Source organism: Pseudopodoces humilis, chromosome 4 (genome assembly GCF_049639895.1).
Source record: "Pseudopodoces humilis isolate 2021_Gansu_Grassland_sample_001 chromosome 4, ASM4963989v1, whole genome shotgun sequence".
Classification (NCBI taxonomy): Eukaryota; Metazoa; Chordata; class Aves; order Passeriformes; family Paridae; genus Pseudopodoces; species Pseudopodoces humilis.
The window spans coordinates 68,963,134-68,986,220 of record NC_142203.1 but is presented as its reverse complement, the minus strand read 5'-3'; the positions used below and the strand labels follow the sequence as shown (position 1 = coordinate 68,986,220).

At 50.5% G+C, this 23,087-nt stretch overlaps 1 protein-coding gene across 7 annotated transcripts in view; it reads left to right on the top strand.

Annotated features, from left to right (window-relative positions):
* The window catches only part of CNTFR (ciliary neurotrophic factor receptor), a 202,980-nt gene that overhangs the window by 33,680 nt on the left and 146,213 nt on the right, over positions 1-23,087 (top strand). For 6 of the 7 annotated variants that reach the window (XM_088054255.1, XM_088054257.1, XM_088054256.1 and 3 more), the window contains exon 2: positions 19,238-19,342. In XM_088054255.1, the coding sequence (XP_087910381.1) occupies positions 19,238-19,342 (105 nt within the window). Of the gene's footprint in view, positions 1-19,237; positions 19,350-23,087 lie in introns of those variants that run through there. The other variant, XM_088054258.1, reaches the window with a different exon arrangement.

The window sequence follows — 23,087 nt, the reverse complement described above, 5'->3', positions numbered from 1 at the left end:
TCATTTATAAGCTTATAAAAAAATAAGCAAAACCAGGTAAAAACTGAAGAAAAGTAGGGCATCTGAAGATAAGGAAGGCTGCTTGAGTAGAGGTGGCCTGGGAAATGCTTAAGAAGTTTAACATTAGAGCACTGCATCCTACATGTAACCCATGAGTGCCTTGGGATCTTGGGGCTGATGATCCAGGCATGGCTCTTGGACTGTTTGTTTCTGTTTTCTGTGCACTTGAAGCCAAAACACCTGGAGTCCCCCTTCAGCACTGATCTCTGAGGTGCAAGGTGGAGATGTGCTTGGGCTCAAAGCCTTGATTACAGTTTCATAGATTCACCTGGATCTTGCATTCTGTGTTGGAAGTGGCTGGATCTGGAAGCCTCTGTTGTTCAGCAGACAGATGCTGGCCATGTCTGTGTGTTAGTTAGTGGCACAGACCAGTTCAGCATCTTGGTCGGTGTCAAGGCTGAATGGAAGCCCAATACTTCAGGATGAGGGGATGGGGAATCAGTCTTACATGGGTCTTGATGGTGAGGGTAAGCTAAGTTTATTTCCTCCTTGCCAAAAATTAAGTCCTTCAGCTTGTGAGGTGTACCAGCAGCCCTCAGATTTGCAGAGACATCAGTGTCCCTCCTGTTGCCAGCACTGATTGGTGCTACAAGGTGGCCCCACTACTGCTTTCCTCTGGACTTATCCCATGTCAGCCTACCCCTCACTCCACAGCTGGCATAGCCACTGCCTGGATTTCCCCTTCCCTGCCAAGGTGCAGGCTGCATCTCCCTGCCTGGCACCAGGCACCTGGATTCCCCCTAATGGGAAAGGGAACTTGCTTGCCTGGAGTTCCCACTGGACTTTGTCAGACCTTGGGGAGGTGTAGAGCAATTGCTTCCCAGTTGCCATCATGTCAACAGGGGCTTGCTATGGGGCCACAGCTGCTGTGGGACAGGCTGTCTGTCATGCTGGAGGGGTTGTTTTCTCTTACCAGCCTACTTTGCTCCTTTGGGTTAAAGCCTTTGACCTGATGAAGTCTGGCAAGCTGGACTCCTTGTGAAGTGTGCTTTGGGAAGGGTGTTGCTTAGCATTGGGTTGTAGCTGCCCATTGTGAAGTAGCAGCAGGATTTTTACCTGCTGGCAGGATTCCTGGGTTCTGGAGCCCAGCAGGAGGCTGCCTGGACCCAGAGCTGTGTTTATACAGCTGCTCCAGCAGCTTTTCCAGCATCCTTGGAGCCCTGTGACACTGCCACTGCTGGAGGGTGTTGCTGGGGCTGGAAGTGCTTACAGGTGTGGTGGTGTCTAGCTGTCAGGTTGTGTCCTGAGTATCTGCATCCTGGTCTCTCCCACTACACTAGAAGTACAGGCAGGGTCCTACCTCCCCCAGATGCTGTAAGTGCAGAGCATTTCCTGTGTGAACTACCTCTGTGCCTTTCAGTGGCTTAGGAATGTCCTAATCTTTATGCTAATGCAATTCCCAGTTCTCCTCTATCAGGACTGGGCCAAAACCTCTGGATTTGTCTTCCTTACCTCTCCATCCTTTTAGGCCCCCAACCCAGCCTGGCAGTGCTCTGGGAAGAAGCATCCATTGGGGAACAAGTAGCAGGCAGCAGCAGGATGAACAGAGAGAGCGTGCTGGTCCCTCCTAGTCAGCAGTGCCACCTGCGACTGTCGCATCTCCTGCCAGCCAGATGCTGCCCATGGATCCCATCTCCCACGGGCAGGCATGGGGAGCCCATCCAGCGCCTTGTAGCAGGAGGCCAAGGCTGCTTCTCGGAGCTGGGAGGACAATGAAGGCGCTGAAGCAGCCAGAGCACGGCCGGGGGCAGAGGGGGACAGGCAGGCAAGGGAAGCCATGCAAATGGGGACTTTGATGTGGCTGCAAGGACCGGGGCTGGAGCATTGTTCCTATCACATCACATCAGTTTCACATTCCTCATGCAGGAGTGATCAACGCTTTCAGGGCCAGACAAAAGAGCAGGGAGATGAACAAAAGCGAGAGGGGGGGCTTTACCTACTGCAGAATAGAGGCAGAGGATGAATTGCTCTCTTGGCAAGCCATGGAGATGGGCTGGCAGTTGCTGTGCTTTAGAGCACCAGCTTAAAATTTTTCTCTTTTATTTAGAGGAGGGAAAAAAAAAAAAAAAGGCAGGAGAAAGGGTTTCCTGTGTGTAATCTTTACATTCCCTTGCCTGGTCTCCCCAAGTGATGACTCTCATCCTACTGCAGAAGTGTCCTCTTGAGAAGAGCAACTGGCAAGCATGGGTTTGACCCAGACTCCAAGGTGAGAATACTTTCAAGGCAATGTTCTCCCAAAATTAGCAAGGTGAATGGGCTTTGAGGGGTCTGAGCACATACAGTGTAAGACTGGGCTCTGCAGACCTGTGAGGGTTGCTCACATCAGCCCTGGAGCAGTGGGAAGAGCTGTGTTGGAGGGAGTTGACCATTGTGCCCAGTTCTAAGCTGGGGTGAGGAGTAGAAGGGAGGAGGAGGTGAGGAAGCACTTCATCTTTGCTGCTGGTCATTCCAGGGTCCTGCCTGTTGCTGCAGGGATAATTTGGTCAAGTCCCTTCACTGGGCTGTGTTTTGCTAGAGCTGGAGAGCAGGGATAGCACCCAAGGCAGAATATGGCACATGCCCGTGTGTGTGTGTGTGTGTGTGCACACTTCTGTGCTGCCATGTCAGCCTTTGCTGCAGCCCCAGTGGCTGAGCCCAGGGTCAGTGGATTCTGGCTTTGCTCACCTGTTTTTCTGTCCCTGAACTCTCCTGGCTTTTGCCTGTCACTGTCTCCTCTCTGTGAGCCTGCAGTCCACGTTCTGCCTCACCCTCAGCTTCCTGCTTTCTCTGGTGTATGCTGCCATCCCCTTACCTCAAGAAAGAGTGAATTGTACCAAATCTCTATTTTCCCCTTGTGTATGCTCTCTGCAATTTGGATTTTGAATGTATTAAGTGGAACTTAATAGCTCCTCAAGGATGCTCCAGCCTCTTAGCCTTTCCCAAAAGCCTTTTTCCTGTGGAAGCACAAACCTTGAACATTGTCCCCACTGCACAGCTGTCCCCTGCTCTCCCAGCCCCATGCACTGCTCTGGCTGCCCCCCCTTAGCCCTGACCCACGGCCCCCTCCCCTCCCTCAGCTCTGGGCCCCTCTGCCTGAAAGGCTGTCAGTCAGGCTGAATTGTCTGGTGGTTTTGTGATGTGGAAAGACTCCCACCAAGGAGTCAAGGGCCAGGCTGAGACCTTTAAACTCGATCCCATTTGTGTCTTAAATCAAACAGGAATCCAGGTCCTGGGATGGAGGGGGAGGTTTAAGGGGATGCAGAGGCTCAAAAGCCTCCACTGCCTCCCCTGAGTTTTCCTGGAGCCCTTTCCCCACCTGCACTGTGTGGAGCAGGGAATGTGCCCGTGGAGCTTAGGGCTTGTTTCTATCTGTAGTCCTCTGCTCTGGGGTTGGCAGTGCTGCTTCCTTTAGTGCTGACCCTTTGAACCACCCTCTGCCTTGGGGTGCATGGCAGAGGTGGTCCTCTGAGCGAGGGTTGAGGAATGTGCTGGGAAGTGGAGACTTCCCTAGGGAAGAGAAGGTTTCTGGGATCTGCTGTTGGGAGTATATGGGGCTGGGGAGGGGAGCAGGGCTCAGCAGCATCTCAGGTCTCACCAGCTTGTGGTGGCTGCTGCTGCATGGGAGGATGTGGGTGCAGAGGACAGATGTGTGACTGATGTCCTGCAGGTGGCTTCAAGGTTAAAAGCAATGTTTTAGCCTCCTCCCAAGACTCTACAGGTAAGCTTAACCTTACTGGACTGTTGTCATTACAAGGAGGAGAGTGTCCTAATTGCTGTCCCTGGTGTGCTCAGTGGCTTGAATCACACAGTGCCTGGTGTTGGAATTCATCTGCTGGTGCCCATATAGCGGGGATAAAACCAAAACGAGACGTCCCAAATGCCCAATCTACTGCCAGAATAGGGCTTCAGGAGAGGCAATGAGTGTTAAACTTTCTGCTTTTCCTTGCTTTTTACTTTACTTTTACACACTTACTGAGTGTGTAAAAATGGGCTCATTCTGCAGAAAGAAGCTCCTCTTAAATGGCAGGCTGAAATCTCTGCTTTTTTCTCTAGAAAGGGGTTTGACAGCAGCAGAGCTAGTGCTGCCCTGGGGTTGAGCCCCATTCCATCTCACAGGGTTTGCTGGGGGCCCTTGACCTAGGGCTGCTGCACAGAGGAGGGAGGGCAGGGCTGGGTGGGGAACTAGATTTTTCAGCCCAGTTCATGTCTCTCTCTGCCTCCTTGTGAGAAAAGGGCTTGTTATTTTTTTTTCCCTCCAGCTTCTTTCCAAAGTCCGCATAGGTCAGCAATTTCATTTCATCTTCCCAAGAGTAAGGTGCAAATCTCTCTTGTCCTGACAGAGCTGTGTTTTCAGGAGAAGCCTGGAGCTGCCTTAAGACATGTACAAGCTCAGAAATGCAGTGGCTGTGTTTATTTTTTATGTTCTGGGCAAAGTCAGAGCTGCTGCCGGTGCTAAGTAAATACAGAACTACCCTCATGAGTGACTGCATTAGCCCAGGCCATACTCACTGCCTGCCTGAAACCAGATGGATCTGTCTGGGGAATGGAGCAGCAGCTTTCTTGTGACTAGCAGAGGCAGAGCCACTGGCATTTGGATTACCAGCTCTCCTGTGCTTTTAACAGAGTGCCAATGTTTGACAAAACCATTAAGTTAAATTAAGCCCTACGTGTTTCAAATGGATTCTGAGACTTCTGGCTGACTCATTAGCAGAGCTGTCTCTTCTCCCTTTCGTCTTTCTCTCTCTTTTTTTTTTTTCCCCCTTCTTTTTCCTTCCCTCCCCCTCCTCCTTTTAATTCCCTCTCCGCAGCTGGTTTCACTGCTGACATTTAAAAGCAACATGTGGAGACTCAGGGAGAGACCTGGCGTTGGGAGGGAGCCCGGACGTGCCCGGTCCCGCTGCGGTGGGCACGGAGGATGCTTGGAAGGCGTTTGCTCGACGCAGGCGCTGGGTCCCGCAGAGCCTGCGTATGGGTTGGCCAGGGATGCTCCGGTCCCTGCAGAGCCCACGGCTGCTCTGCCTGTACCCATTGCCAGTGTTATTTATGGCCGGGGCTGCTGCTTTGCTGGGCCGTTTCCAGAGGGCAGAGAAGGATGCCCTGTGTTTCCCGGGGCTCGCAGCGGAAGGGCAGGGATAGCAGGGAGCATCGGTGGGAACAGGGGCAGTGGCAGCACGGTCTGTCCGAGTCACCTTGACTTGCCTCTGGCGAAAGTGAAGTACTTTAAAGAGGCACAGGGCGATGACCTTGTAAATGGATGCGTGACCCAAGTGCTTCCCTGTGGCGTCGGCTTCTTTGTGTCCCTGATACTGCTCTTCACGCCTGTGGGGAATCACTGGGGCTGGGGGTGGTTGCTGGGGTCTCATTTGCACAGCTGCGTCTCAACTGTGCAAGCTCTGCTAGTCACTGGTGTGAGAAATGCTGCCAGGCTTTCCCTGTCCCTCTAAGGCAGCTTTTCTTGGGGCAGCAGAGCCCCTGCGGGACCTGGCTCCGGCTGCCGGTGGAGCTGTGGCTGCCCTGGGATGTGTTTTGGGGATGTGCTGTGGAGGGTGAGCACGAGAGGAGCTCCTGCACCGCTGGGATTTGGAGGGATGGGTGAACTCTGCATGAGGACCAAAGGCAGCTGATTCACCGGAGCTGTGCTAAGGTTTGAGGGGTGTCAGGAAAGAGGGAAAGCGGTGACATGCCGTGGTCTTACAGGCCAGGGATAAAAAAAAGCATTGAAAAGTATTTATGTAATATATGATGTATAATGTAATAATAAATATAATAAATAGTATTTATTATTATGAAAAGCACTTAACAGTATTGTAGTGAAGGTTTTGCGAGCAGTAGATGTGCTGAGGGGGATCTGATGGAGCTTGTGGACCAAGGAGAAGATACAGCAGTTGGATGGTGGAACAAAGCTGGAAAGGGTTTTCAGCTGGTGTCTGAGGCTTTGCAGTACTCTGATGTGCTGCTCTGTGGTCCTGGTCCCTGGAAGCACACTGTGCCAAGTGCTGTACTGGCAGACCACATCCCATATCGAGCCTCCTGTTCCTCTGCCTGAAAACTTCAAAATATCGGTTGCAGATGATATGGGGACTGCAAGCTTTGGAGAATCTGGTCTGCACTGCTGGACCAGTCTTCCCACTGAGCAGGTCGCTGCTCTTTGCACTGAAATGCCCTCAAGCCCCTCTGCTCCTGTGCACCTCTTGCCCCTGGGTCTTTGCTGCCTTGGCCCCATGTTTATCAGGTCACTCTGAGATGTGGCCTCTTGACGCACACGATCTCCCCTCTTGCTCTTCCTGTCACAGAGCGTCTGGACAGGAGCCAGGAGCCGCACAAGGGGAGCTTTCAGCAGATCAACATGATCTGGTCTCGGGTGTGCAAAGCTGGAGTGTTAACCCATGGGAAGCACATCTGGGTGAGGCCTTGGGAGAATGTCAGCACTGTGGAAGCTGCTCCCACTGACAGCCAGAACATGGTGCCTGTCACCATGTCTTCCTGCTGTGGGCACAGCCCCCACCTCCCATCAGTGTCTTGTTTCTCTGGGTGCTCTCTTGTTATTTCCATGTTCATTAACGCTGATACGCTCAATTGCATCAGCTCGTTTTGAGGGACCAAGTGCAATCCTGCGCCTTCATTTGCATCCCCGCTGCCTAGCTGTTGCCCAGGCAATGCCAGGTGCTTTGACATCATTACCCAGCCAACTGGCATCCTCTCTGCCCCATTAACCTTCCTGTAATTGACTTCAAATTGAACAGGGAAGGGAAGGGGAGGGGAGGAGGGAAACTGTCTTGAAACGACAACTGTTTGTGCCACTGTCAAGCAGGGCTCTTTGTTTTTTGAAGAGAAAACTCTGGCAGTTGTTTACAACTAGATACAACTAGGTTTGGGAAGGATTTCTTGTCTTTTGGGAAGTTGTGCAGTTTGTTTTGGTTTGTAGATTTCCTCACCATCATCTCCTGGGGGAATGAGATGTCAAAACTCCTTGGGGTGGTTTTGGGCAGGGGAACTCAGGGTTTGTGGAGAAGAATTATGTTGGAGATGCTGGGATGGGTCTGTGCAGCCCAGGCAAGGGAAGGTGAAGCAGGATGTTAAGGGGCATCATGGCAATCTCAAACTTCTTGACAGGTAGTGAGAGGCAAGAGATGGAGTGTTTTTTGTAAGCAACAGGGGACAGGGCAGCAGACCAGAGCCTAGTTTGGGGTCAGCCAGCCAGTCACTGAGAATTATCTTGTCCCCATGTCAAACACTTCAACAGGAATAGGAGATGGGAAAAAGTCCCTTCTTTGAGATACTTGGCTGTGACCTGCAGAGCCTCTGTACCTGAGATGGCTGGTCCTGTGTCCCCTGCATGGCATTAAGCTGAGATCTGGGTCAGGCTACAATATTCTCTAGCTCTGATCTTAAATCCATTCTGGTAACTACAAATACACTCTTTTGGGTTGTTTTTTTCCATTGTTTGTTTTTGGTTTTTTGGGTTTTTTTTAAGTCTAAAACTTAAATGTTGAAATAGTATAAAACTTCTCTGGAGTTTTCCCCATTTGAAGGTAGAACTTGTTTTTGTGTCATTTTTGTTTTGTCCCCTTTTGAGCCAAAGTCACCCAAACAGATGCTTCACTACAGATTCTCTACCACCGAATTGGCATCTTCTATCAACTTGAGTCAATTTTATTTATTCACCTTCTGCTTGCACAGCACTGCGGTCGCCAAGTCTTCCTGTGTTTGCTCATGACTTGTGCTGGATGTAATTCGTTAGGCTTAATTGAGCTGCCAGAGGAGAAGGGCAGTGTGAGAGTGGATGGATGGAAACCTTGGCATCAGCTGCTTGATTGCCAAGCCCAGCAGAACTGGTCCAGCTCCAGCAGAGCCCCTGGACAGGGCAAGTCTGTCCAAAGCAGGCAAGTGCTGAGCTTCTTTTGCAAGAGAAGAACTTCCCATATGCTTCAAAGTTGGGGCAAAGGGGTGAAATACTTTAGAACTTTACTGCCTCTTACTCATTATTTACTGATTCTGTTGTTTTATTACTTATTACCTGTTAACCATTGAGAGAAGAGGCAATTCTGCATTGTGTTCGTAGCTTTTCAGAAGGCAGAGCTAAGGAACTTGTGTCAGGAGGGATTTTTTAAGCTCTAGGATTTCAGATGGCGTCATCCTTCCTGCCTGGCATGAGCTGGTTCATGCATTGCCTCATCTCCTTATTTCCTGCAAGATGCAGGAGTCCACCCAGGACCAGACAAACCTGGGTTTTTTTGCACAGACCTTAAATTGCTGCTGGGTTGTGGTGATAGAAAAACTGCTCATCCCCTCCAAGAGAGGGAATCTTTATTTGGGGCAAGCCCTGGGGCTGTCACTCCTAATTGCTGTGTTACAGAAAAAGTTTTCACTGGCAAAAGGGTGGTGGGCTTGCATTGGGGTCTGACTGGGTTCTGACTGTCTGCTGGGACAGGGTGTTTGAACCTTTGTCACAGTGCTTGGAGGCAGGTCAGGGGTGCAGGAAGTGAAGTATTAAGAGATCTCTGGGCTGATGTGTGCAGCTCGAGCTGGAAGTGGTGTCACTCTGTCCTCAGCAGCTCTCTTGGGGAGCTCAGGCCCCTCATATATTGCACGTGCAGTCAGTGAACTGTGGTGTGAGGGGCACAGCTCTGCCTCTGTTTCCCCTAGAGCTAATACAGCTTAGTATCAATTAGCAGCTTAATTTGTAATTAATAACTTGTTGTCTCTTTTCTAAATGGCTTGCAGAGGGGGCTGACGTGGGAGGCTCGCACAGCCTGCAGCATGCTGTCATCCACTGCCGTGGAGCATCCTGAGATTTGGGGGGTGTGTTTGGACATGGATGTTGTAGAAAGCAGGGAAACAGCCCTGGAAGGGGTTTCAGATGCAGGCTGTCCTGGAGATGAGTCTGGAACCTCAGAACACTTATGCTTTTCTCTATTTGCATCTGTGAGTACAGTATCAGTGCTGGCTGATAATCCTGGGGTAAGTGTTGATCATGAGCAGGGATCAGTCCAGGAGCTTCCACCCTTGCAATCCTTCTGTGACAGCCACCTCAGCAGTGCTGGTGGCTGTCCGTGTGTCTGGTGGCTGCTGCGAGGGGCTGGCAGGGCCATTCCTTCTCTCTGCGAGCAGGAGCTCCTCCAGCAGCACAGGTTCCATGTGTCCCAGTCCCACTTGGGATCTTCCATTCTGGGGCTGGCATATGTCACCTTCCTTGCAGGTCTTTGTGGGCTTCCCTTCCTGTCCATATGGATTGTTGCTTTGCTGGCTGTGCCATCCTGTGATGGTGTGGGGGCACTCCAGCCTGCCGAGTGCCCATTCCACAGGTCCCTGCCCTGCAGAAATTTGGGCTGCCTTGCCGAAAGTGGCAGTGAGTGAAGACACAGCAGAGATACAATCAACCCAGGGCCACCCAGAGAGGATGAACTTGCCCTTCCTTGTACCCTGGGGAGCTCTGCTTGCTTTAACTGTGTAGTGTGTTGCTCTCCAAGTAGTTTTCCTGGTACTGTCCTACAAGGAAGAGCTGGATATAATGATGACAATCCCATTTCTTCCCAATCCCCATTCTGCTCCATACTTCTCTGGCATGCATGCTCCAGAGGACTCCTGCCTTTCTGTCTTGTTCCCAGGCCTTGCACCATCTGTCCTTCTCAGTTTTTTTGGAGTCTGTACTCATTTTAGGACAGAAGTGCTGTCTTCCCTTTTCTTTACTGATTATTCCTGAGTGACCAGTTGCTGTTTCTTTCTCTGAGAAATTAAAAAAAGTGTCTGTGTACAGGGAGAAAAAAAAATCCTCTATGCTTCACCTGGCAGAGGACAGATAGCAGAGAAAATGCAAAGTGGATGTGTGCAGCTGTGGGAACCACTGGCAAATGATGGCAGGATGTCAGCACTGGGGGATGCTCTGCATGTCCCAGGTGGAGTGGGACACACGGTGTCTGAGGGATGGGTGCTCTTATGTCACTCCAGCCTCGCTTTCTCTGTGTGAGTGATGTCACTGGGTTTGAGTTGTTTGTGTTTTTCCATTTCAAGGCTTTTCAGTGCCCAGCTGTTTCAGCCAAGTGTTCCTGTAGCATTTGAGGCTCTCTGTGCCAGGGAGAGATTTGCATCTGAGTTGCTTGGCATTCATTGGCTGTCCAGTGGGTCTCCTGTCTGGAAAGGCCTGCAGTCAGGTCAGAAGCTGAGTTAATTTGCACTGGAAGGCAGGCATACTTTGTTTTGCATGCTGGTTTCTTGCAGAAATCCCATTTGAGGTATTTGTTCTCTTATTGAAGTCGTGTTAGGAGCCATGGCAGCCTCCCTGAAAGGCTGGAAAAGAGACAGCTAGCCTGAAAGGTGCAAATTAAACCCGTGCTCAGATAAAAACTGCTATTGCACTGTTAAAGTGGGCCTTTCTTCAGAGTTTTGAGGCTTTTTGGTTGCAACTGAGGAAGAAATACTTAGCAAGAGTCCTTTGGGAAGTAAAGCAGGCCCCAGAGTTCAGTTTGCAGCTACACTGGATGAAAAACTTAAAAAATTTGGGGGAAAAGTGCCAGAGGGTCTTTAACTCTCATTTGGATCAGCTCATGAAATGATCAGACAGGGCAGGCATTTTGGCACAGCTTGCCTATGAGGAAGGAGACTTGGGAAGAGCAGCTGTGTGGGGCTGTGGTGCTGCTGAGAATGGGGGACGTGGCCACTGTTCAAACACAGGAGTTGTTTGGTTTGAAGCTCAGTTTTTTCTTCCCTGCCTGGGTGCCAGACTTGGGACCTGTATGGTCATCTCCTAGGTGTCCCCAGGAGTATGTCCTTCAAGGATTGCTGCAGAGCCCACTCCCAGCTCCCAGCAGTGTGTGCTTGCATCGCAGGTGGTTGTCACCCCTGTCAGCCCAAGGACCATGGGTGCAGCAGGGAGGGTCCCAATGGGCTGGGGTAGAGATACCCCAAAAGCATATGTGTGGGGAAGGCAGATCCAGCTGCAAGTCTGGAGGGAATTAAAACCAGGAGAGACCATAAACCCTCTTTGCTGTTAAGAGGCTCTCAGTGACTTAGTTGTAACTCAGAGTTACAACTCTGTGTGTTGGAGATGCTGTTTGCACAGTCCCCAACTCATCCCAGCCTGGGGGTGCTCCTGAGGCCTTAAATACATCTTTGTCATGCCCTGCAGCAACATTGTCAGGGCTTTGACAGGTAGAAAGTAATCCCTACTGAGTGGTATCAGCACTTGAGCTTTCCTTCACCTCCCCTCGCACCCCAGCCAGCCCAGGGAGGGAACTGGGAGAGGCACCCGTCCGTGGGTGCCAGGGCCATCTCTGGAGGGTCTGGTGCCAGTGGAGAGACAGCTGCAAAGGGTTAAAGAGACATTGACAGTAAACAGAAAGCGAGGACAAAGCAAGTCTGCTGTAATTATGTAGCATTTATTATTAATACGCTGGAATTGCTGGAAGCAGGCTCTGTAATGTGAATACTGATACAGAGGTTCAGAAGACAATTTAGCTCATCTGTCTGTTTATTAGTTCCCTCAGCTCTGGCAGGCAGTGAACTACAGCCTTGTTTGCCACTGCCTTGTTGCGGTCCCTCCCTCTGCCCCTGAACTCTTTGCTGTTACCCTAAAGAAACCTGATTTTGTTCATCCTCTGGCTGGGCATGTCCTGGATAGCCAGGCAAGGCTTTAATCCTTGACCTGCGCCTGCCTGTTCGCCAGGCATGGCCCAAAGCAGGCACTGGGCTGGGCCTTTCAGAGAGCATCACAGCCACAGCTGGTGCTGGAGTGGGATGTCCCAGCTCCCGGGGCACAGGGCTGCACATCCTTGGGGCTGCAGCAAGACCACATGGCATGGGCTGCTGCAGGCTGGGGCCCACAGCTCATCATGGGCCTGTAATGAAGGGAGAGGACAGAAGAGCTTTAGGAAGCTGCCTGGGAAGTAATTGGGAAGCTGGCTAGGAAATAATTAAAGGCTGCTGGGGCGGAGAGAGCAAGAAGAAGTTAAACCATCTGTCAGGGGTTGCAACAAGTTTCCTTTTCCTTCTGTGGCTTGGTAGGATTTGTCATTCTCGCTTCTGTCCAAGTTTCTGAGCTTCAGCCTGGGTTTTCTTCTGCATATCCTAAGCATATAGGACATCCATTCCCTTATGTATTATACAGTAGTTTAAAGAGGATTAAGACAATAGCTAATCTAAATGATGAATGATGTAGATTGCTCAGCCTCTGAGCCACTGTGGTTTTTCTTGCACACAGATTAGTCAGCTCAGTAGCTAAATATTGGGGCAAACAGTATAAATCCATACACATAAGGCTCTCTGGCTAGAATAGGATAGAAGGATTTCGAAATGGGCTCCGACACCACTCTGTGTCTTGTCACGGTGTCTGTGGCTGCCTCGCTGACACGACGGATGGGGAAGGAGGCTCGGTGGCGGCTGCTGCCCAGCCCAGGTGGCCAAGGAAATACAGCATCCAGTGCTGCTGGGTCGATGCTGCTATCAGATATGGATGGTGGCAGGAGAGGGAAGGGATCGATGCTGCTCACCTCCCTGCTGCTGGAGCCCGCTGTGTGCTGCTTGAGCTGGGTGGGCTGGTCTCTGAGAGAGCAGCCTGCAGAGGGACAACACGGGCTGGTGGGGTTCTACTTGCAGGAAAAGACTGGTGTGGCTGGTACCTGCCCTCTGTCCCAGCATCAGTGCCAGGATGGTGCTGGTAACTCCCAGGGAGTGTGACCTGTAGGAGAGAGCTTGTACTAGCACTGGACTGACAGCAGGTTTTTCTTAAGCTCTGAAGCAGAAGGATTTAAGTCTTTTATTTGTATGTCTGGTCGAGTCTGTCAGAGTTGTGTCAAATATTTTTGACAAGCAAAAATGCCATTTGCTTCAGCTTAATGAAAAGTGATTTTTATTTTCTTCCCCTACAAGGAACTAAAGGAATTGTAGTTTCAATTGCAGACCCAAAAGCTCCTCAGGAAAAAAAAAACAACAAAACAACACATCACAAAACAAAACCTAAAACCTGATTGTTGTGGGAGTTGTTTGTTAAAAGAGGATCTGGGCTGATGTTTTGGGTCTGTGTAAAATGAGGGTCTGGAGAGCATTCAATCATATGGTATCTCCTTTTATGAAGCTTTCTGGGCATATTATTCTAATGACGTTTAATGGCACCGATTTCTTCATCTTAACCAAGTGGGCCTTTTCCCAGTCCCACATCATTTTAATTTGTTCTCCTTCTGAGAAGTATGAGAGCTGGGACTGGCTTGACTTGGCACAGAAGAAGAGCTGTGTTGGTGGTTGTCTCATCCCTCTTGGTGGGGATGCATCTGACTGTCTAAGGCTGAGGGTTGTGTGGAGGCAAAGCTTGCATCAGAACCAGAACCCATCAGAAGACCTGTTCTCGAATTTTCTCTGCTCCTCTGGAAATAATTTGTTTTCTGTTGTTTAATAGGGAGCAGTATGGACATTAGGGTTTGGCTGGGGTGTCTAGCCCAAGGTCCTGCAGATAAGTAAGCTCTGCTACCTCCTTCTTCCCAGGCTGAAAAGCCTCAACGTGCTTGGGATGCAGAAGATGCTTTGTTCCTCTTCTCCTGTGTGTCTTGTTCTCTCACTAATCCCTTTCTGTCAGGACCAGAACTGTGTGTGGTGACCAAGTGACAGTCATAGAGTGGACTTGTACAGTGACAACACGGCCTGGTTTGTGCTGTAGTGCATCTAAAAATCTTGGTACCTCCCAAGGGTAAAACTCACCTCTGGTTTGTGTAATGTGAGTTCCTACCTGAAAACCTTCTTTCCCTTCCCCCTTCCCATTGGCTGTGACCTCCCTGCATCCCCTAATCACCCCTGCCCCCTGATATAATAGATGAGACCCAGAGCATTTCGGTCTCTCTCTTGCCCCGGATGGACGACAGACAATAAACCCGGGATTATTCCAGCAAGTTTGAGCCTCCTGTGTCTAGATACTTTGAGTCCGTGTTGTATCCACTCCAGGACCCCCTCCACCGCCTGTGCCTTGAGACGAGCAGGCTCTCACCACAGGGGGTGGGACAGAGGGGTCCCATCGGGGAGAAGGATTGCAACAGGTTTGGGGCAGAGGAGTGCTGGACCCTGTGGCAAGGGTCATCTTGTACACCTCAGGACATGGTTACAAGCCCTGCTCTGGAATACAGGGTGGATGTGTCTGGATTTTACCTGGTCTCCTCACTGAGTGAGATCTGGGTTAAGATTCAGTCTGGGTCATGACTGACTGTGCTGACTGTGGAGAAGCTCTGGGTGCCACAGCTGGAACTGCACATTGATCCCTTCAGCTGGCTGATACTGCAGCCTTGGGAAAAAGACAAGACCATGTGTCCAGGCCTTCTTTTCCCTTCCTTCCAGAGTTTCAGGCAAGGCTTGCTTTGCCTATGCTCTCCGCTTTGGGCACAGATCTTCCTTCTCCATAACCTAGCCCAGTGCTTGGTAAGAGAGACCATTTCTTGGGTGCCAGCTGGGAGGAGGGTAGGGCAGTGGGACAAGCTGACACTCACTGCTCATCCTGAGCTGTTTGCCTGTGCATCCTGACTCAGGATCAAGCTGTCACAGCCCAGTTCCCTGCCTTGTGTTGCTTCCCCTGGGAGCTGTCAGGAGGCTGCTGGAGCCATGCGGTAACACAGGTCTCGGGGAGGCAAGCAAGGTCAGATGTCTGCTCAGAAATGAGATTGGCAATGATGCCACCGGTGCTGACAAATGGCCTGTCATTAATCTCTGACTCATGGCAGTGGAGAGGGCAGCAGTGGAAGAAACCCATGAGGTCACTGTCAGCCTCTCTCCCTTGGGGCCTACACACAACTTCCACCCTAAACCTCTCTGCATAGGGTGGGCTCATCCCCTGGGATGGGAGTGGGTTCTTTTCCTGCCCTGAGTTTTTGTGTTTGTGTGCAAGTGCATGGCACAACTCCAGACGAGCTGCAGTCAAGCCCCTAAGCACCTGGAAACTGGAAAAATTGTACAGTCCCTGCAGGAACTGCATTTTGACTTGTGGAATAACTCTGGCTCAGCGCTGGTGCGAACAGGACAAAGGTTGAAACAAAGCTGTGTTATCAGTGTGTTACAATACCATTGTGAGACATGAGGTGCTGTGCTGCTGGGAGATGCTGCAGGGGGCTGGGGGAGACCAGACTGGGATGCTCCCTGGCTGTGCTCCCTCATGCTGGGTCATGGCTGGGGCTGGGTCTGCAAGGTGCTCAGCCCTCTTGAGTCTCATCTCATGCTTTTCATAGAAAGAAGGTCTTTCCTTAGTTGCAAAATACTCCTTGGAGGTTATAGGCAAACAGACAGGACTTTCCGTGGTAGTGGATGCTGGTGGAGATGCTGCTCTCCCTGCTCAGCCATGCTGGTGAGCTGCACAGGACTGAGCTGCCTTTTAGGGCAGCTGCTGGTGCTATAAGTACAACCTTTGCATATGTGCAGGGAAGAGGTGACTGTCTCCTCTGGATTGTTTCGGGGTTGTGTCAGTCTCTTTTAGGGCATAAGGAGACATGGTTATTCCACCTCAACTCACGCTTGAGCCCTTCAGCTTGCACTGGGGAGTGGATTGGCAGCAGCAGGCAGAGGCTGCAATGTGGAATTTGGATTGGGATTGGGATTGGGATTTCTGTGCCAGGAAGGGCAGGAGAGAGGGGTGAATTGATGGGGATAAGGAGGTGCTGATTTTGGAGAGTGAGGGCTGCCACCACCCCAGGCTGCTGCAGCAGTGGCACAGCCTGAGCTGTGCCTCCAGGACCTTCCCCCTCTGCCTCTGCTGAGCTGCGATTTAATTTTTCACTTTTCTTCCATCCCCTCTTAACTGGAAGAAGTCCTAAATAAAGTTGCTGTCACTTTTATTTATAGGCACAGAGGAAGACACAGACAAAAAGCCTGTGTGCTCCTGACAGCTACAAAGCATCTGGCTGTTTTTCCCCGCTTGCCTTGGCGAGGCAATCGATCTGGACACAGGCAAGCACCCTCCTGGGTGCATGGGGCTCTGCCCCTGCCCAGAGCACTCCGTGAGGATGGATGGGAGGGGGCTCCACATTCTGGGTCCTGGCTCTCAGCTGTTGCAAAGCCAAGCTTGTCTGGGAACACCTGTCCTAAAATCCTGGACCCCTGAAAATTCAGATGCATGAACATGCCTGCCTTAAGAATCCATCACAGGCTTCTTGTCTCCATCTTGATTGGTTCCAGTGAGGTCAACTTTTTTTAATAACTCCTGGACTTCAGCAGGGAAAACTATTTCCTTCAGGAAATAATATAATTAAGGCTGCCTGACACTTCTGATTATAAGCCCCTGTCTTCAGTTGCTTGAAACTACGCCAACCTTTAACCATTTGGACTGAAACTTCACATGTCTCTGCCTCCGGCTGAATTTTTTTGGAAAATTTTAGCAAAGAGAGTTTTAGGCTGCTCTTAGAACAGAGTTGGGGGGGGGGGGGGGGGGGGGGGTGGTGGGCAGGGAAGGCAGTAGTTTATCCACAGTTAAAAATAAAATTTAAAATAAAAAAAGACAGAAAAAAATCTTGCAGTTGTGCTGAAGAAATTCCAGTATCTTTGTGCTGTGAGACTGGGCCTGATAGTTTTGGGGAAGGTTTTGGGCCAGGCATCTGGGTTCTGCTGACGCCACAAAAATCCACCTTCCCCGCGCCACGTGGCGAGGCTCCGGATGGCGTGGCCGTGCGAGCGCGTTACCCACAGCACGTGCAGGGAGCTTCCCACAGCAGGAACTGCTCTGCCTCGAGCACACAGCCCTGCAAAACCTGTGCCCCCTGGCTCATGCATGGGATGCCTCGCTGCTGGGAAGTGCTGGGCCCCTTCTGTTGGTGCAAGTGAAATTCATGGATCCCTGATCAGCGTAGCCCGAGTTTGTGTTGGAGAGAAAGATTTTTGGCAAATGCTGTGTGTTTGGATTTTTTTTTTCTGGTTTTTTTTTTTTTTCTTTTTTTGTATTAAGCAAGTGGTTTGGTTATCCATTAGCCCTTGCTGTGCCGTGCAGATGCATCATGTGGGATATGCAGCATGCCATGAGTGCTGGGCTTCCTCCAGTGTTTTGCAAGGACCTGTTGAGAAAGTTAGTGCTTTTGCAGGCAGGTTTCTCTTAAGTCTGCTTGTTGCCACAGAAATGGCCAAACAGGAGTATTTCTGTGGGGCAGCCTAGAGAGGCCCTATAAAACAGGTGTCACACTGATGAGGTGCCTTGACCATGGCATTGCTGAGACCTCAAGTCCTGGTGATGCAGGGCAAGCTCAGCAGTGATGCAAGCCCTCCTGCAGGGACCTGACCCAGGACTTGTCCCTGCTCTGTGGCTGAGAACATTTGCTCCTGATGTGAGACCACCTGAGCTGTGATCAAGGCTGTCCCTTGATCATAGCGAAGCACAGCTCGCAGATCTTCCCTCTGACTCATGAGCAGTAACTCATGCCCCAAATCAGCTGGTGACCTGTTTTGGACATGCTGAATTTCTCAAAAATCCAGTTTGACCTCAATTTGAAGCCCCTAAAAAGCAAGTCGTGCTTTGGCTTCCATGCTTGTGGAAAGCTGGGCTGCTGGAAGTGTGACAGGGCTGGCTCATTTGGTTCAGCACAGGGCACAGAGGTGGCAGGGAATGTCAGGTCTTTCCACAGGTTTCAGAGATGTCTCAGAAAAGGCACTGGGATTTTGCACTTTGTACCCATAATATTGCACTCCCTCCCTGAGGGTGCTCAGTGCTGAGCCCAGTCTCTCTTCTCAGGTCCCTGCCAAGCTGGAATTAGAGCCCAGGAGGGTCTCTGGCAGGTAATGATAAATGAGCCTCATCTCTTGCTGTAGCCTGGTCTCCATTCCTGTTCCGCTTCATCTGTGGGTAAAAACGCAACACCCACGACCAAAAATGTCTCCAAAAAACAACCAAAGAGTTACACTGGCATTGCAGAGTGAGAGGAGGCTTGGTGGGGAGCAGCCTTCATCCTTCCTTGCCAGTCACTCCTCAGCTCTGGGGTGCCTGGCAGAGCAGCTTTTGAGTGATGGGACTTTGTGGATGCTGGGATTGGAGCTGCTGGAGTTAAATTTCTTGGTGGCTGACACCTGACAAGAGTGATAAATTGCGGCACACCGTGGCTGCTGGCATGACAAACAGTCGGCTTCCCTCCTTGTAAACCCTGGGAAAATTTTGTAATTATTTCCAAGCACTTTGCAAATGAGGGTTTCGCCATTGTGTGCCCAGTGTAGTTTCAGGGGGTGGTAATTTATTTATTTAGGTTTTGTAGGCAGGCAGGAGGTAGATGAGGGGTTGTAGTTTGGGTTTCTGCAGCATCTTCCCATTGGCTTGTCCAGGCTCTGCATGAGGTCCTGTGAGAAACTCTGGCAAAGCTCATCAGCTGAGGGTTAGGTACTAATTAAAGCCTGTGGTGTACCAGGCTTGGTGTCATGGTCACCCTTGGGAAAGAATCTCTGCAGGAGTGAGTCCCAGACTTCCCTCTTGCCAGTGGATTTTGGCTCCTATTTTTCATTTTTAATAATGTAGAGCCATGAGACCTTTTTTTTTTTTTTTCCCTCTTCAAAGCATTTAAAAAGAAGTGGGGGGAGCAACACAACCTCAGCCACAAGAGCTGGATAATGAGCACAGATCTGGACTGATAATTTGTTTGTCTAACACAAAAAGTGTATTTCCTGCTGTAAGGGAGGGCACCGTTGGTAACACTAATGCCTCTGACTCCGTCTCACCAGGCAGCGTCTCAGCCGTGGCACAGAAAGTCCTCCTCCCGTCTCCAGTCCTTGGTGTCTGTGCTGCAAAGCCATACAGGCATGCTTTCCTGTTCACACTCCTGGGTTCAGTCAGACTGGCCTATCCCTGTACCCTTTAGCACGTGTGTGAGGCTTTTCAGGATTAGGGCTCAGGCAGCACAAGACCTCATGGGCGAATGCCTTGGTGCTGGGCTGACAGTGTGGTGCTGCTGCGCTCTTCTGTCTGGGGAGCACTGCTGTCTGTCTTTAAAGGAGATCAGAGATGCCCCAAGCTGCAGGGGTCTTTTTTCCCCTCTCCCATTTCATGTCTCCAAATCGAAATAATTAAGCAAATAAGTGCTTTGGGGCTGGACTGTGACGCTCTTGTGGGAGGGCTCTTATTCTAACTAGGTTCACGTTTGCACCAGTTACCCCCAGCAGTCAGGCCTGGGAAACAGATGCCCCCCTGCCCTGGTTGTTTGCTAAACATGAAGCAATGTCAGAGCTTCACCTGGTAACCTGACAGGTTGTCTCTTCTGTTTTGTTGAAGAAAATCCCAGATCTGAGCAGCGAGGGTTGGACAAGCAGCCAGAAGAATCCCCCAGACGTTTATGAGAAATTGGGGACGCCCCAAGGACTCTGGACTGGTGGAGAGGTAAGAGGTGGGTTCAAAACCTTGCTCACCCAGCTTGTCCTGAATTGGTGTGCTTTGTGGGAGTGCAGGACACGTATGCTCTGGTGAGGATGGTGGTGTTTATGACAGTGTGACAAAAGGCTTCTCCAGGCTCCGGCATGTGAGCAGCCTATTAACTGCTGTGCAAAGAGTGCAGATGCTGAGAGTGGTTATTAAGGATGTGGAGGGGCAAGTATGGATGAACAGCCTGGAAAACGCCCATGTTATGGTCTGCCCATGGACAACTCCTCCATAAAGAGCTCTCCCACTCAAGAGCCCTTTGGGGAACTTGGAGGTACACAGTCCAAGTGCAGTTGCAGGGGTCCCGCATTGTGGCTGAACCACCCTGGAGCAGGTAAGTGTCACCCAGCCCAGCTTCGTGGAGGAAGGGGAGGTACCACCTCTTGTTAAACAAGCACAACTTGGAGCTCTTGGGTTTTCTGGGTGGTTTTTTTTGCTTTCCTGCCCTGGCAGGCCACAGAGAACAGGCACATCAGCTTTGCTTGAAAAGGAATGCATCCCCTTAGGATGCCATGGACAAGAGGTTGCCCCACCTCTGAGGCCTGTTGCGTGTGTGCCCAGTATGGGGCTGTGGTAACACAGTGCTGTTTGAGGAGGGGATTGGGATCTTTGAGCCAAGGAGGAGCAGGGAAGGAGCTGGAGATGGAGCTGCCTCACTTGGGGATGCAGACCCTGCAGAGCTGTGCTGGGGAAGCCCGGTACTTGCTGGTGCTGTTCCTGAGAGAGGAAAATGATGAATTAAAATTTAACAAGTCTCTAAATGCCAGACAAGGACGTCTTAAGTGGGAATTGTCACTGTTTGACTAGTGCAGCCTCTCACTTAGCTAAAACTGCATGGCTTTAATTACGTTGATCCTAGAAAGCAATAGCTTACACTGAAGAGGAGAAACTGTTGACCAAAATAACACGAATGATGAATTTTCCCTGTGCAGCTTCCCTGCCCTCTACCCCTGTGTCATGCTTCCCAGAGTTGTTTTGCAGCCCTTTTAACCCCGGATGAGCAGAGTCCTTTATCCTTTGAGCCACAAGCAAGGACAGAAGTGCTCCCTGTGTGCGCGTTTGATTGTTTGCCCAGGAGTTAAAAGGTCGAAGTTAAGGAACCCAGGGGTAGGCAACACCTGATGGAGCCACAACGGGGAGTGGGCTGGGGGCTGGGCATGCAGAGATGCTCTACAGCAGCAAAACCCTGCCCTTGGCGTTGCTCCCTGGTGGCATCCATGGAGTGGTGTGGAACAAGGACTCCTTCCCTCCCCATCCTCGAGGTAGATCAGCCCACTCACGGGACTCCTTGCAGCTCTGCAAATAGAGCAGCTCGAGCAGGGTACGTTGCTAATAATGCCAATTACTGTTACATGCTGGCTACAAGGTACACTGGCAGTAATGGGATCCTGTGGGGGATGAAATGAAAGCGATATAATATGGTGAGATAAATTAGCGTTGTAAAATTAGCCGTGGGTCTAGTCAGGGATCTGACAAATATGTCACAGCTTTGGTACAAGCTCAGAGCACTGCTGAATTGGATTTAGTGGCCCAGAGCAGAGCAGATGGGAGCAAGGGAAAAAAGAGTTTGAGGGGTCTCCATACACACGTGCTACCAGTTAATGCTGCTTGTTTCTTCCTCGGATTTGTGTAATGATACGTCCCCTGACGCCTGCTTGTGTGTGGCAGCAGAGGAGTAAGAGCCCAGTCTGGATGATGTGCTGCTAGAGGAGCTTGAGCCTGGCAGAGAGACGGGAAGGGGGTTGGAGAAGCATCAGCAGGCTGGTATTCCTGCCAGCATTGGTGCGTCAGCTGCCGATCCCTACCCTCCATCACTGGCTTCCTCTCCCAGGTTTGCTCCCAAAGGATTTGGAGGGATGTGTGGCAGGCATTTACACAAGTTTTAGCTGTGTAGGAAGGGTAGAAAGCTGAAAGCTAGTTTCTGCTTCCTGTGTTGCAGGCTGACCTGTTTCCCCATGCCTGGATGGGCTCTGGGGCAGAAGGATGTCTGGAGCTGGGTGTCCCACAGCCCAGGGACTTCTTCCTGTTGACCAAGGGTGTACAGCCAACTCTTTCCCATCCAGAAGCACACTTTATTCTTCACACTCTGAGGCAGAGGGTGGAAGCCAGGAAATGGGGGTTTGTGCCTCACAGAGGCTGGGAAATGGATGTGGTCAGTTCCAGTGGGATCCAATTCCTGGTGGTTCATTAGGACAGGCTCCACCACAGGGATGTGAGCACAGGAGTGAGGAGGACGAGAGCCTCTCATGGATTTGTAAATGCAGGGTAATTGCATGTTTAATGGCTGACATATTACATGGGAATGTTTAGGTCTTGTTTGATAAAGCATGCTACGTGACTCATGTAATAAAAAAGTGAGAAAAATTCTGAATATGCTTTGTAATGCCCTACAGTGAAGCTGAGGGGTGGCAAAGTGATCCATGCAAGGCCTCTCCCAAGTCATGCCATGATGGTGCAAGAGGAATGGTGGGCACATGGCAGAAGTGCCTGGGAGGGAACCAACTTGTCATGTCCCTGGGGATGAGTCTGTAGAAGTCAGGCCACTGCAGTTCTACAGCAGCACCAGCTTGAGAAACAAATCCCAGGGGATTGTCTCAGCACTGCCCAGAGAATCCCCAGAGAGCTGAGCCAATTTGTGTGCTGAGTCTGTGCGGACATAAGCTTAAGGAGACAATTTGCACTTTGTGGAAGGTCATTCTGGCCACTGCCACTGGTCCCTGTGTCCTCCTGCTATCTCCTGCTGCAAACACGGCACAAGGTGCAGTGGTGACACACTTCAGCTATATCAGACCCCAGCCAGCCCCAGGGCTGTGTTGTCCTGGCAAAACCAATAGGGTGATGAACTGCAGCAGTGTAGGGAGCCCCTTCCCTCAACTTTCTGGAGAAGTAGTGATGTGGGACTGCAGCAGGACATTGAGCAAGCACTTGGAGTGCCAGTAGCAGCATAAATAGAAATACAACTTCTAGGCTTCTTGTGCAGCTATGATATATCTTGTTTATATTGACTTGCTTAAACCTCTAAAATACATTGTAGATTGATCTACAAATCTGCAAAAAAGCACCTTTTTTGTTGGGTTGGTTTTTTTTTTTAAGCCTTGGTTTTTTTTTTAAGCCTAAAGCAATTTTCTGCCTACTCCTTGTGGTTGGGTCTGAACAGACACATATTCTTTTGTCCTATTTGAGGCTGGCATGCTGCCACAGTGGTAGGAAGTTTAGCAATACTTGAGCTGGATCGATTCAAGCCCATTATCTGTGCTGCCTGGGACTTGGTGGTGAAGGGGAAGAAAATACTCTCCCCAAACACATCAAAGCCTTGTGATAAGGACACACAGTTAAGCTCTATTTATAGATGGACAGATGTCTTGCCAAAGCTCTGCTGATGTCACTTGATTATGCAGTTTTTGAGTGCTTAGTGGTGTTTGGATCTGAAGGTGGCTGAGGTGTGTCCCCTCCAGGCACAGCCCCAAGCAGTACAGCTTCTAGGTGGTCTTCATCCTCCTTCCAGGAAGGGACCTTATGTTTAGATAGTAAGAATGAAGTGACTGAGAGGGCTTTTCTTGGAGTTGGTGACTAAGATAAGGTCAACAATCTCTCATCTTGTTCTTGCATCTGCATAGATGTACAGAGCCCTTGGAGCTCCAGAGCAGAGCTGCCATGGATGTTAATCAGAACAGTGTGGCTGTTAAGCTCATGGCTTAAGCATGGG